Source organism: Ipomoea nil, unplaced genomic scaffold (assembly GCF_001879475.1).
Source record: "Ipomoea nil cultivar Tokyo-kokei standard unplaced genomic scaffold, Asagao_1.1 scaffold2694, whole genome shotgun sequence".
NCBI lineage: Eukaryota > Viridiplantae > Streptophyta > Magnoliopsida > Solanales > Convolvulaceae > Ipomoea > Ipomoea nil.
Genome location: NW_017619122.1, coordinates 3,553,995 through 3,569,341, shown reverse-complemented (window position 1 = coordinate 3,569,341; position 15,347 = coordinate 3,553,995). Strand labels below are relative to the sequence as shown.

The following is a 15,347-nucleotide window of genomic DNA, read 5'->3' as shown; positions in this document are numbered from 1 at the left end:
TCCGCAAGATTAACATTCGGGCACTGGTTAAAACTTAAAACAAACAAAATCGGGTTCAACTCCTTCATTTCTATCCAGCCAAAGAACTTGTAGTATGTGATATTTAAGAATGTGAAAAATAATATAATACTAATAACAAAATCATTCTTGAAAATCTCATGCATATTACATTTTAGATCTCGTGCGTTTACAAACCAAATTAAACAAGACTAATATGAGTGAGATCTTGAACACATAACCTAATTACTTAAACCAAATGTTTCTAAATATATTGTCCGAATTAATTTATTTAAAGTAGGTCATGTCATATTAATTAAGATGCATTGATGTTGTGTTGAGACATGTGTAATGCAAAATATTTCTTTGACATGAACATAACATGTTTAATAAACATGTTACAATCCATAAACTTATACAAAAAAAAAAAAATTATTAAACAATGTTATAAGTTATAACATGCATATATTGGTTTAACCTAAAAGGTTAAAAAAATGTATCATAACATGTTAAATAGATGTTAAACTTCCAATGATTGACCGGGATGCCATGCTGGTGAAGCTATGTTTGGAGCGTTGGGAGGTTAAAGCTGGGACTGCATATTTCCTATTGGCCTCTCCTCATTAGGCCATCCACATTAGTGGATTTTAGCGTGGATTTTGAGAAAATTTGAGTGATGTGGCGGTGAGAAAGTGAAGAGAGAGAGAGAACAAGTGAGCGGACTCCTCCCGTGCGACCGTCTCATTATTGTCGATTCTCTACTTCTTCGATCTTCCACTGTCAGCTCTCTACTATACAATATACACTCAAATATGTGAAATGTTATTCAGTTTCATTATATATACACAGCAGTTTCATTTCACCACAACTATAGTATCTATCATTTTGATATAACTGAAGTTTCATTTGATAATATAAAAATAATACGTGAGGCAGTGTCAGTTTAGATATACTATACTGTCAGTTGGTAATTGACATACAGAAAAAGCGCACTCCGTTAAAACTAACGGCGCGTCGTTTCTTTACTTAAAGAAACGTCGCCGTTTTGACCGCGGTGCACGTGCACTGCGGTCCACGATATAACAACTAGCATTAAACAAGTGGGCCTCCACTTTGACTCCTTAGGTGAAATTAATTCTTGAGACAATGATATATATCAATCATTATTGTGTGGACCATTGTTCAAATAGTTGTGTGGAACATAAATAAAAAGTACATTATTTGAAGTATATTGTTTGAGTATTGAAAATACATTATTTTGTATATTATCAAATAATGTACATTTAGTACACAAATAATATACTTTTAATATATTAAAAATGTACCTTGTATTCGGAGAAAATACATTATTTGAGTATTGAAAGTGCATTATTTTGTATAATGTACATTCAATACACAAATAATGTACTTTTAATATATTAAAATGTAATTTTTTATGGTCCACAAAAAAATTTCATAATCAACTACATGAATAAAAGAATTTCCTCCAAATTCAACTTTTGTTTGTGTGACCATATCCAGAAACCCTGAGTATCTACCTAGTTGGGTATCTCACTTTCTATTTTAAGTTATTTCCTAAATTTCATACCATACTTGTCAGTTGCTCTCTCCTCAACGAGAACGTGCCGTCAGCCCACCACCGGACATCTATTTGCTTCACTCCATCGTCAAATCAACGCCTTCTATCACCGACTCATCACAACATTCATTTTCAATGAGCTGTGCCGCAGTCGCATAAACATAGATTCTGAGCTTTCACAAGTGAAACATATGGAGTATTTTAAGGTTGTTGTCAACAACATAAACATAGATTCTGCGATCTCCGAATATACCAGGCTCATGTACTATGAGCTGTGCCACAGTCGAAACGCGTATCTTCATGAGCTTCAAGAGCCTCGGTTGAACTACACGCTAATCGCCGGGGCAATAACAGAAACTGTGAAAATCACCGATGGCATCAAAGCTGCTACGCTCGCAACGGGCCGTGATGTTTTGGGAGTATGGGATAGAACTCTGATAGGGGTGGGACATTTTGGAATGGAAGTGGGGTTCTTGCATGGCAGGATAAGCGAGCTGATTAGGCTGTGCGAGGCGTCCGAAATTGTTGACGCAAAGGAGAAAGAAAAAGCCATAGCTGAAGCGGAGATGAATGATATCCTGTACAAGGTGTCAAAGGTGAGTGTGGTGATTAAGAATTTGGATGAGGAAACCCAGGCACACAGCGGCGGGGAGAGGGTAGAGGAGGTTTTCAAGAATGTTGCGAGTGCTGATTGGTGAAAACCCTTCTTCTGTAGTGTTGCTTGAATGTATGGCTGTTTGATTATCTAATTCATTAGTGGCTAATTTAATTTGTTGGGAATTTTAACGACACAAGTTTTTCTTTCCTCTTCTAGAATTTCTTTTATATATAGATATAGAATCTTGATCAAGTCCAACCGACTCAACCTGTGCGAGGATCGTGTTGTCGTCTCATGATGCACCCCTCCCGTGCAACGACGGTGCGGCTGTCTCATTGCCGATTCTCTACTTCTTTGATCTTTTATCACAGATCCTTGCTTCTTCGATCTTCCATTGCCAGCTCTCTATTGCTTTAATTAGATCTTCCTTTTCAACTCTTCACTGCTTTGATCCACCATCGCTAAATCTCCATTGTGGTCGTGCTGCCGTCTCATGATGCACCCCTTCCGTGCGATGACCGTGCGGCCGTCTCATCGTCGATTCTCTACTTCTTCAATCTTTTAGCACAGATTCACACTTCTTCGATCTTCCAGTGCCAGCTCTCTACTACTTCGATCATCCTTTTCAACTCTTCCTTGCTTTGATCCACCATCGCTAACTCTAAACTTCTTAAAATTTGTTATCGTTGACCCTGATCTCTACTACTTTTGTGTTTCGAACCGACTTCTACTACCTGTTTGAGCCTTTTACCCCTACAACGAGGTAATTTAAAAATATACAAATAAAATTATTACCACTTAAGAAACTTGGACTTAATATCAAGGCTCTAAAGTAAGGATCAATTGGGAAGCCAAAATCCTTAGCTTGTATCTAGTCTAGGATCATACGGACCATTCATAACAGGCCTACACAAGATAATTTTACAATTGTGAAATATATACAAACACACTTTGAAAGAGGTAAGACACATTAAAGGCACCACCGGATAATAAAAAAACTTGAATTAAAGAACTTGTAGAAATTGAAAGAATCGGAATGTGATATCGAAGAATGTGAAAAATAATATAATACTAATAACAAAATCATTCTTAAAAATTTCACATTACATTTTTGGATATCGCACTTTTACAAACCAAATTAAACAAGACTAATATGAGATTTTTAACACATAACTTAAACCAAATGTTCCTTAATCTATTATCCCAATTAACTTATTTAAAGTAGGTCATGTCATTAATTAACATGCATTCATGTTTTGTTGAGACATGAATATGTATCGCAAAATATCTCTTTGACATGAACATAACATGTTTAATTAATAAGCATGTTACAATCCATAAACTTATACAAAAACAATATAATTTATTGAGAAAATTTCAATTTTGGTCCACTGACTATTGGAGTTATGTTAATTGCAGCACTTGATTTTCAAAAATGATAATTTAGTACCTTGACTATGCAATTTCTATCAATTTTGGTCACGCCGGCCAAATTGCCGGCCAAATCTCACCGGAAAAATTTTAATGGTCAAATTATGAGGGTAATTTAGTCATTTTATTCCTCTTTTATTTCTTCTCCAATCTTCTCTCCATCTCTGGCGACAATTTATTTTCCGATGACTTAAATCGCAGTGTTAGGCATAAACAGATGTGCGATGGAGATTACAAGACTCGAATTCAAGCGCAGTGCACCACTCTGGGGAAGACAAGAATCCAAAAAGCCAGGGTGTATGATTTGTTGTATTTTGCAACGTAACAAATTAGAGATGAATTGAATATCCGATCCGATCCATAAAATGATCGGTTATAATGGAAGAAGAAAGGAATTGAAGAGATCGATGATATTGGAAATGGTGGAGAGAGAACAAACAGTGGGAAAGGTAGGGCTCTGAGCCCAAACGGTGCCGTCATGGCCGATAATTGCGGCGGCGGTGAGGTGGTTTCCCTCAATGTCGGCCATCAATTGATCGTCCACGTACGCTTGCACTGACATTTTGCTCATTCTGATTTATCTTTCAATCTCTTCGATGATGGTTGCAGCTGCGCTGTTAGGTATCTCTCCGGTTTGGTTACTTTACAAATGCAAGAAAGATGAGATCAGGTATATATAGCTTCCAGAATCACTTTAATTTGTCTAGAAAATGTCTTCGATTCCAATTTCGATGGAGAGAATCGCTGGTGTTCGACCGGTCTGCCTGCGGAAGCTCATCGGAAAATAAATTGTCACTGGAGATGGAGAGAAGATTGGAGAAGAAAGAAAAGAGGAATAAAATGACTAAATTACCCTCATAATTTGACCATTAAAATTTTTCCGGTGAGATTTGGCCGGCAATTTGGCCGACGTGACCAAAATTGATAGAAATTGCATAGTCAAGGTACTAAATTATCATTTTTGAAAGTCAAGTGCTGCAATTAACATAACTCCAATAGTCAGTGGACCAAAATTGAAATTTTCTCTAACTTATTAAACAATGTTATATATGTTATAACATGCATATATATGTTATAACATGAATATATTGTATTAACGTAACTAAGTATGTGTTAGGAACAAGTGTAATTAGATTTTGATGATACGAAACTCACTAGGATTGTAGACCCCTATTTTCCATTTCATGTTTAGAACTTTCGTTACAAACGAAGGTCGTTGTAACTCAACGTATGATTCACACTATGTAGTGTAGGAATATTACTTGAGACTAGTATGATAGGTTTACTTGAAGACATGAAGAAAACGAGACGGGCGAAAGATTGTTGCAGACGAAAGATGGAAGGTCCAACTCTCGGATAAACATCATATGACCAAAAGGATCTCTCGTCTAAGAGAGAGGTCGAAAAACAAGGTTAATCTTTCGAAGAACCTCTCTAAAGAAACAAGGTTAAGTCAGACTTGTAAAGACAACCTTCATTAAGTGAAGCAATAAGAATGTTGTCTATGACTTACAGATGGATAATCATTCGGGACAAAAGGTATCCTAGGAATGATTTTTACAAAAGACAAGGAGCATTAAAAGACTTGTACCATCTTGTCAGAGAACAAGGACAAAAGCGTCTTTTGACACCAACAGCTACACAGTACAAGCACATTAAATGCTCTATGCCCACTGGTCAATTCACATTGGTTAATAGGTTCGAAATCTCCATCTCCCTCCAACGGATGAATTTTTCCTCACCTATAAACACCTCTCTTCTCCATTGAAGAATGTGCTGACTGTTCAACTGTTGCTATCCTAAGAAAAGCTCTTCAAACATTCTTATCTCCAAAGCTTTTCATAACCAGTGAATTGTATTTGTGAAGTTTTCAAAAGGATTATCCATCATGTACACTTCACAAATTTGAAGAAGTCTTGCAACTTTTCCACGTGAAGATTCATCCAGACATCAAGACAAGGCTTCAACCTATTGGAGAAACACGATATCATCTTTCCAACACTCAACTCTTACGAAGAAGTTGATAGAGGCGGAGTAAACTCGAGGAGTTGAAAAACCTACCAAGTGGTTGTCCGGTTTAGTGATCAAGGAAGCCAACATGAAGTAATTTGTATTAGGAGTGATAGTGCAAACCCTTTCACAAGTTGTGAAAGAAGAGTGGAGTAAGCTTTGTTAACAGCCGAACTACTATAAAAATCTCTCTCTTCATATCTCTTTCAATACTGCTCTTTATCTTTCGTGCATTGCATACCATATCGACCAAACATTAAGAGCTCATAACGAAAGTGTGCAAAGTAAATCTAAAATGAAACATTTTATTTTGCAGTGCATCACTCTGAAAGGAGTCACTTTGAAAAATTGACTATAGTCTATTCACCCCCCCCCCCCCTCTACACTCTCTTTCGACCCTACCGGGACCAACAGTATGAAGTAGCTAGCGGATGATGATTTGGGCAAAACTAGTAGATTAGGAAAATTGTTTTAATGTGTATGGCTATTGTAATTCATTAGTGGCTAATTTGTAGGGAATTTGTTAATCTATTGCAATAGCTAGTGTAGTATGTAACACCCCCTTTTTCTTAAACTTATATACAAACTAAACCTTAAAAGATAAAGTAAGCAGCGGAAATAAACTTAATTAATAACTTAAAGGAGTGTCACCGCCACAATCACCCTCTACGATGATTGCACAGGCTAAGGGTAAAACTAAAACATTAAAGTCATAACATCCACGAAATACTAGGGGAATAAAACCCTGGTGTCCAGCACCATCAAAAGGGCAACTATTACAACCATAAAAATTGGAAGAGTATAGACTACGAGCTATCTAGCTACACTAGTCTAACTCGTGCTCTCAACTTTACGAACTGGGCCTACCTGAAAGGGGTTAACAAACAACAAGTAACAAGCAAATCCGTTAGCACGAAGCTAAGTATAACGACACTCAACCCTGTAAAGTAAGTACAGTATATATTTTGGAAAACAAGGTTCCACTTTCTTTGCTCAAGCAAGTTTAAACACTTAACATACTTTGGCATAACTTCTAGATGCTTGCAACCTAATACTCAAATAGGCATACAGTCATCACATTCTCATCTTATGAACAATCTAAAGCTTCTCAAATAATCAACATTATCATGCTTTGTCAAATAAATCAAATATGCAACTCATGCCATCAGATACTACTCATGCAATCTCGTGTAAGATATATCAATAAGCAATCTCGTGCTAATACTCATGCAATCTAGTGCAAGATATATAAATAAGCAATCTCGTGTTACTACTCATGCAATCTAGTGCAAGATATAAATAAGCAATGTCGTGCTACTACTCATGCAATCTAGTGCAAGATATAAATAAGCAATCTCGTGCTACTACTGATGCAATCTGTTGCAAGCTATATGACTCATAAGATGATGCTATAGTATAAGTATAGATATACATATACACTCTTTTATAAATAGTATACTTTTTCAGTGGAGGTTTCTTAGAGCCAAAAATGACTCGCTTTCTTAGAGTCGTGTTGACTCGCTTTCTCAGAGTTTCAATGACTCGCTTTCTTAGAGTCGTGATGACTCGCTTTCTCTTTACTCGTGGGCGAGGCCGGGCTTCACCATAATGTGAATGGACACATTGGGCACGGAGTCTAGCCGGACAATCTCTCATCCCGCCCAAAGAACCAATCTCGTGGTTCCAAAACTCAAACTCTGTGGAATCAGGTATCGAACTATTAGTGTGCACACCCCCTGATCAGGATTCCAAGCCTGGCGGGCAGTTTCCAACCTCTAACGTGGGAATACGCCGCGTTACATGATATCAGATCGCAATGTCCGTTGCTTTCTCTTTTACTCCGAAAGGACATAGTCCAAACGGGTCCTCCAAAACAAGGTTTTCCTCACAATAGATATATATAAATATATCACTCATGCATCTCAATATGCAACACTTTTCTTATGCAAATAAGCACATAAATTCTCAACTCATTCTCAATATGACAAGATAATAACTCTCTATAATGGATATGAGTTTGTAGGAAAATAATACTTAGGCTCACATTAACCACTTATGCACTTTTCAAACATGATATGCTCAAAATGGCATTCACTGTAAAGATATGTTTCTACTTTCTATTCACTGTGAAACTCAATCAAAACCAATAAATCATGCTTGAAACTCATAACTTAACAAATCTTCTAAAAAACACTTAAACAAGTAGTTAGCATGCTATTTGAACTCCAATTACTCAAAGAATTCATTTACTGTAAATCATGCTTTCATGTTGGACATGCTCTGTATACTTCCATGCTTGTAAAATTAGCAATAATTTTTAAATAAGTCATACAAGACAATTCAGGAATATTTTCCTAAAAAAACTCATCTGTAAGCACATACTTCTCTATTTAACAATCAAATAACATCATGCTCAACATATAGATGATCAAAGTCTGATAAACACTTAATCTCATTCACTGGACATGCTTCTGTAACAATTTCCCTCACAAAAAGTATCATAGAGGGCTCAAATCTTCTCCAAACTCAACGAAATCAAAGCCGAAACGTGTGTCAAGACGGCCCCGAGGTACCGAGCCACAAGGGCCCATGACACCCCGTCCGAAACAATACGTAGCTGAGCCACAAGGGCCCGGCCACTGCACAGGAAACCCTCAATGGAGCTTGGGGTGGGGCTCAACTAGGCCCGCCCCTCAAACCGCCAATCTACCAGCTCTAGGCAACGGTCCCCTTCTAGGGCCGTTACCTAGGCCCAGTTGGCCACGGTTCTAGCCAACGGTCCCCCTGGTGGGCTGTTGGCTGGAGCCGCCCAAACTACTAGTGAACACTGTCTGTGCACCAGATGATTTCTTCTCATCTATAAAATTAAACCAGACATCTCTAACTCATCCAAAACATCTACAACACATCAACAAGCAACAATCGATCATGTAAAAACTGAAACACTTCATGTGACACCCCGAAATCCAAATTTGATTAAGGGATTAATTAAATAATTAATCCTATTTCAATTGGTAATTTAATTCCAAAAAATTCTAAAAATTCAATAGTCGGGGACTAGTAATTGACTAGTCAACCCCAAAGTCAAGGTTGTACCTTAAGCTTTGTAAGGAGTTTCCTTGTTCCCTTACACATCTTTATGTTAGTAAGGGTATTCTTGACTTTACACCTTGTGTTAGTATTGTAACCTAACCTAGTAGAACACCCTCATTTCTCTCCTTACACTTTCCAAAATCTAGCTCTACCGTCTCTCTAAAATGGTAGATAGCTTTTCTTCCAAGCCAAGTTGAAGCTTTGTCAAATCTTCAAAAGTTGTCTCCAAGATTCTACCTTTCATACATTTGGGCATCTAGGAGGGTAAGATCTATGTTCATCTTGCGTTTTTAGTGTTTTCTAAGGTGTCTTTTCTTAATGATAGAATCTTTATGATCTTTTTGGTGTGTTCTTGAAGTGGGTTTGGAAGGTGAGCTTTATTAGGAGCTTGGTGAAGTGTTAAGTGAAGGTTTTTGTCTACAAGAGGTAACCCATGCTCTACAAAATCTATTTTGCTTACCTATATGATGATTTCTTGGATTCTACATGTGTTTTGCTATGAAATGTGAGTGTTTATGCATTGTCTTGTGAAAATGCATATCTAGAGCTTGTGTTTAGGGTTCAAGTCATTTTGTTGTATTGGGTGAGATTTGGCATGTTTTGGACTTGAATTTGGCTTGGAGTTAAAAATCCCCGAAGGGATTATTTGGTACAGGGTTACGTACCCGTGGGCAGAACGGCGGGTAGGCGTCCACCCGTCGCCCACCCGCGGGGTACAATAGACTCATGGTTATGTACCCGCGGGCGGAACCGCGGGTAGGGGCCTACCCGTGGGTCCACCCGCGGTCTACCCATGATTCTTTTGACTCGGTATTTGGTCTTTTGACTTCCCGACGTTCTTTTGTGGAACTATTTGAGTGTCTTCTTGATGTTTCGTATGTCTAGAACTATATGGTAGGAATCCATGTAGGTTTTGGGGTCGTGAATCGTGCTAAGTGTTTAACATTGTGTTTCGTTGAACCGTGATGGGTCTTGTGTGTTCCTTGGAACTACGTTTGGTTTACCCGTTTGATAAGCATGCTAGTTTGGTGTTTAAATGCTAGCGTGTGTGTTGTTTGTACCTTCCTATTGTTGATGATAACTTATGTTATTCATCATTATTGTTGGACTGTGATCTATTCCTTGATCGAGTATGGTTTCATATCTTTGTTGTGATCCGTTGATTGATTCCTAATGTGGTGTGGTGTGTGTGGCTTTACCTGGATTGCACGATTAGTGGTATGGGACACTAGTCACCAAGGTATTGCAGTGATCCTCATGGTGGCCATGACGTGATTATGGAGTTGTGACCTATGTGTCAGGTTCACGTATTTCTTGGGAGGCGTGTGTCGTCGTGTGTGTGATCGGTACCCTCGTGTACTATGTAACACCCCCGATTTTCATGACATTTTCAAAACTTAATTTAAAGGGATTAACAGTCTAAACATCAACATAAGGAAAGCGGAAGCTAAATAAACAAACCGGAAGGTGCTATGCCACACCTATATCAAACATAGGTGCACAGACAGATACTACAACTACATCAGTCTAACAAATCAACTACTTAGGCTCACAGGCCTCAACAACTATTAAAGGAAGAGATCAATCTATCTACAGGCCACTAGCGCGCTCTCTAAAGATACCCAACCTATAAAGCAACAAATAGAAATGGGACGACGCCCGTTCAGCGAATAATGCTGGTAACCCACCAATACCTGTTAAGTATCATACATAGATAGGATATATATACAAAATCATTTGCCAAATATATATATATATATATATATATATATATATATATATATATATATATATATATATATATATATACATATATATATATATATATATATATATATATATATATATGTGTGTGTGTGTGTGTGTGTGTGTGTGTGTGTGTGTGTGTGTGTGTGTGTGTACAAAACCAAGAGTAATAGTCAACACCAGACTCAACACTCTCAACAAGAATACGGGAACACATCCCAAAACCACAAAGGATAACCACAACACAAGGATAAAGACAAGACTGATGGCAACACATGCCTTTGTGACAACACACGTCACAAGAAGAGAACTCACAACAACGGCTACACAAGCCCTCGTGACATCACCCATCACGAGTTGATATGCCATCCTTATGCCCGGTTCCAACCTTATGGCTACCCCGAACCTTATGTCTAGATCCAACCTTTACCTCTAGGACCCCTGTACACCAAGTCCAACCTTATTCCTCCGAGGACCGACGTCCCCTCTCCAACAGATCTCCAACATAACCACCGATTTCATAGTACACGAGGGTACCGATCACACACACGGCAACACATGCCACCCAAGAATCATGTGAACCTTACACAAAGGCCACAAACTCCATAATCGCATCACGGCCACCACGAGGACCGCTTCCGTACCTTGGTCATTAAGGCCCCATAAACCGAAATCGTGCAATCCAGGTACAGCCACACACGCATCACATCTCAACCGGAATCAATCAACGGATCACAACGAAGATATGAAACCATACTCAATCAAGGAATGGGTCACAGCCCAACAACTACAATGATGAATAACACAAGTTTTCATCAACCATTCGGAAGGTACAAACAACACACACGCTAGCATTTAAACATCGAACTAGCATGCTTATCAAACGGGTAAACCGAAAGTAGTTCCGAAAATCACACAAGACTCATCACGGTTCAATGAAACACAATATAGTTCTAGACATACGAAACATCAGGAAGACACTCAATAAATAGTTCCACAAAAGAACATCGAGATGTCAAAAGACCAAATACCGAGTCAAAACAATCACGGGGAACAAATCCCTAACAACATCACAACACGTACCCGCGGGTATAGGCTGCCTGAACAGTGTACCCCGCGGGTGGGCGGCGGGTTGGACCCCTACCCGCTGTTCCGCCCGCGGGTACATCCCTGTACCACAATACAACACTTCACGGATTTTCATCTTCAAACTCAAATTCAAGTCCAAAACATGCCAAATAGAACAAAATGACTTGAATCAAAGGAAATGCCAAGCAAGGGCACAAATGAACCCTAAACACAAGCTCTAGATATGAATTTTCATAAGACAATGCATAAATACTCACATTTCATAGCAAAATCACATGTAGAATCCAAGAAATCACATATAGGTAAGCAAAATAGATTTTGTAGAGCACGGGTTACCTCTTGGTGGTCGTTGGTGGGGGACGACGGTCCCAGAAGGGAAAAGGTTGGACTTGGTTGTACAGGGGTCCTGGAGGTAACGGTTGGAAGAAGAAATAAGGTTGGGGGTAGCCATAAGGTTGGAACCGGGCATAAGGAAGGCATATCAACTCGTGATGGGTGATGTCACGAGGGCTTGTGTAGTTGTTGTTGTGAGTTCTCTTCTTGTGATGTGTGTAGTCACAAAGGCATGTTTTGCCTTGGCATGTGTTGCCGTTGGGTGTTTCCTTATTAGGGTTGCAAAAATCCGGCCTAGGCACCGAGTAATCGGCGCCCCTAGGCCGTGGCGATTTCCCCCCTAGGCTCAGACCTAGGAGACCGGCCGCCTAGCGCCTAATTCGGCCGCCTAGCGCCTAACTCGGCCGATTACGCCGAGTTAACTCGTCAATTTCTGTCGAGTTAGCCGAGTTAACCCGGCTGGCTTGACCTTGCTAATTTTTTTCATTTATATGACATATATATATATATATATATATATATATATATATATATATATATATATATATATATATATATATATATATATATATATATATATATATATATATATATATATGTGTGTGTGTGTGTGTGTGTGTGTATGTGTGTGTGTGTGTGTGTGTGTGTGTGTGTGTGTGTGTGTGTGTGTATGTATAATATGACATATATGCACCTACACACGTGCACTATTTTCCATTTTTCAGTTAGCCGCCTAGGCGACCGCCTAGGCCGCTAGGCGCTCTCTACCGCCCGACTAGCGCCTGGGACTCCTTATTATTTTGAGTTAAGCATGTCGGGTGTTAATCTATTGTGTGATGATAGATTATACCTTGAGACTTATTGTGAGTCGTTGTTGTTCCTTGTAATCTTGGGATGTGTTCCCGTGTTCTTGTTGAGAGTGTTTGAGTCTTGTGTTGACCTTTGCTCTTGGTTTTGAACTTATATATATGTATTCCGTTTTGAAAATGGCTTTACAAACTGATATCTTCTCTATGTATGATATTTCACATGTATTGGTGGGTTACTAGCATTATTCGCTGACCGGGCGTCGTCCCATCTTTTATGTGTTTCTTTCAGGTGATGTTTAGACAAGTGCGCGGTCTAGTGCCAGCTAGTGTAGCTCTTCCCTTATGTTTTGTGGCCTGTGAGCCAATTTAGACTTATTATTTTGTTATGTGGTTTTTAGACATTGAACAATGCAGATGTTAGCCTGTGCGTTCACCTCTAGGTGAGCGTGGCATAGCACCCCTTTACTTCTAGTTTATATATTTCTCTTTCAGTCTTCCGCTGTGTTTGATGTTGTGGTTTAGATATCTGCATGTTTAAGGCTTTAAATAGCATGGAAAATTTGGGGGTGTTACACTTCAAATGTCTAACATTTCTACTTATTTCTACTCAAAACATAGACTTCACAGAGTCTAGAAATAGCTTTTGGAGTCCATGGGTTATACCTTTTTTGCCTCTTTTTCTTGTTCTTCTTCCTTGTGTGGATCTCAGCCTCCACTCTTCTCATACACCACTCCATTCACCATCTAGACACTTCGATAAACAACACAAGTCAGGCCTAACCAAACTCAGAGATTGAAATAAAGGAGGAGGAAAACCTTGAAGGAAAAATGAATGGATGAGATTGGCTTAGGAACAGTTACTGTGTTTTCCTTTGGTTTCTTGCTGAGCTGCTAGGTAGGGAAGATCAGGAAAATAAGGATAAAAGAGGTGATTTTTAGAGGGTTCAAAACCCTAGAAGATCTTCTTATGATTGGTTGATGAAAGAAACAATCTTATTGGCTCTCAATTAATGCATCAGACAAAGGTGGAGACTAGTGGTTCACCATGCTCCAAGGACCAAAGGCTAGAGATGATGTTTTAAATAGTTTGGGGTTGAAAAATGAATTTTCCGAAAATGTTTTCTATATGAACACTTGGTTTAAGCTTCTCAGAATTCTCCCGATTTCACTCAGATAAATTTCTCAGTTTAAAACTTGGCACGCAATTACCCAAAATTTTAAGATATTGGAATTTAAATCCATTCTTGGTGTTGAATCAAATTTAAAATGGCTCAAAATAATTTATTCAACACTGTTTTCTTCGTAAAAAATTTTATGGAGTGAAAACTAGCTAATTTTGATTTTCTTAAAACCAATTTTATAAAATAAATTTTGGGTTGTCACATAGTATGCTAAAGAAATCAAGGAAAATAAATTCTCAATTTTAAATACACAAGTTTACCTTTCATCTTCTAGAATCAGTGCAGCAGACTCCTCCCATGCGACGATCGTGCGGCCGTCTCATTATTGTCGATTCTCTGCTTCTTACTACCTGTTTGACCAATTTACCCCCTACATCGAGGTAATTTAAAATATACAAATAAAATTATTACCACTTAAGAACCTTGGATTTAATACCAAACATTGGATTTTTACAGGCAATTTACAGGCATTTTACAAGCAATTATTTTGCAGGAAACCAAGATACTTCACAGACTTACATCTCAACAGGGAATTCTCAAACAAAGCAACTTGAGAATTTCATTATCTTCTTGTATCCCATAAGATTAAATCTTGAACCTTGTTGCTTTTATAGAGGGAGATTTAAAGCTTATAGGAAAGTGATTACACGCCTGAAGATATCAAATGATCCAGTTTTTGTTCCCTGATGTATTCTGTATTTTTTGTTGTATCTCAAATGCATTATAGATTACAAAGTCCTTTTTCCAACAATCTATAAGCTTTAAATTTTATAAACCTGTGATCATTGGTCTTGCCTTGAATGTTTTGAAGGCAAGATGTCAGGCATGGAAGAATAAGTTCTCATCATGGTAATATTTTCGGAATGAGATTCCGAATTTGTTGATGAGAGGATGACAGAAATCACTTTTGGGTTTGTCATTGTTTATTGTACAAGAAGATTTTCGTGCGGTTATACATGGTGTTCATGGCATGCTATGTACATGTTGTACATATGGTTTGAATACATGCTATGAAGTTTCATTTCCGTTTTCACTCAAAATCATGGGCATATCAAATTATGCCAAGATGATTAGTGAGATGTGAAAATGATTTTATATAAATAAATCATTTTATTAGCCATGATTTATTTGGAATGAGAAGAGATGTTCTCTCCACGGTGGGGTGAGTGGTTTTAGCACATCAAAGGTCGGAAGAGATGGATTATCGAGGCAGATACAAGATACAGGATGAGATCGGTACAATACTTTTTATTTGTCTCGGCCTCGGCATGAATGTAAGTTTTATTTTGTTTACTGGTTAAGTTCTGGCTTATGTCTAGAAGATATGCATGAGATTCTTTTGAATTTTGCATAGCCTGCTAAATACAAGGATATGTTTATGCATGTATATAAATATTTTTATATTGTGACTTTGTCTCGGTTGCATGCATAGTATACAAGATACATATATAATATGTTGAATCTTGGGGTGCTGTAAATTT

The 15,347-nt window shown here is 38.1% G+C and overlaps 1 protein-coding gene across 1 annotated transcript; it reads left to right on the top strand.

Annotated features, from left to right (window-relative positions):
- The first annotated feature begins 1,767 nt into the window (after positions 1 to 1,767).
- Positions 1,768 to 2,274, top strand: LOC109155207. The gene has a single exon (XM_019302924.1). The coding sequence runs from the start codon at positions 1,768 to 1,770 to the stop codon at positions 2,272 to 2,274; it is 507 nt and encodes a 168-aa protein (XP_019158469.1).
- Positions 2,275 to 15,347: the final 13,073 nt, after the last annotated feature.

Coding starts and splice junctions, on each gene's coding strand:
- LOC109155207 (XM_019302924.1), top strand. CDS start 1,768: ATGGAGTATTTTAAGGTTGTTGTCAACAACATAAACATAGATTCTGCG.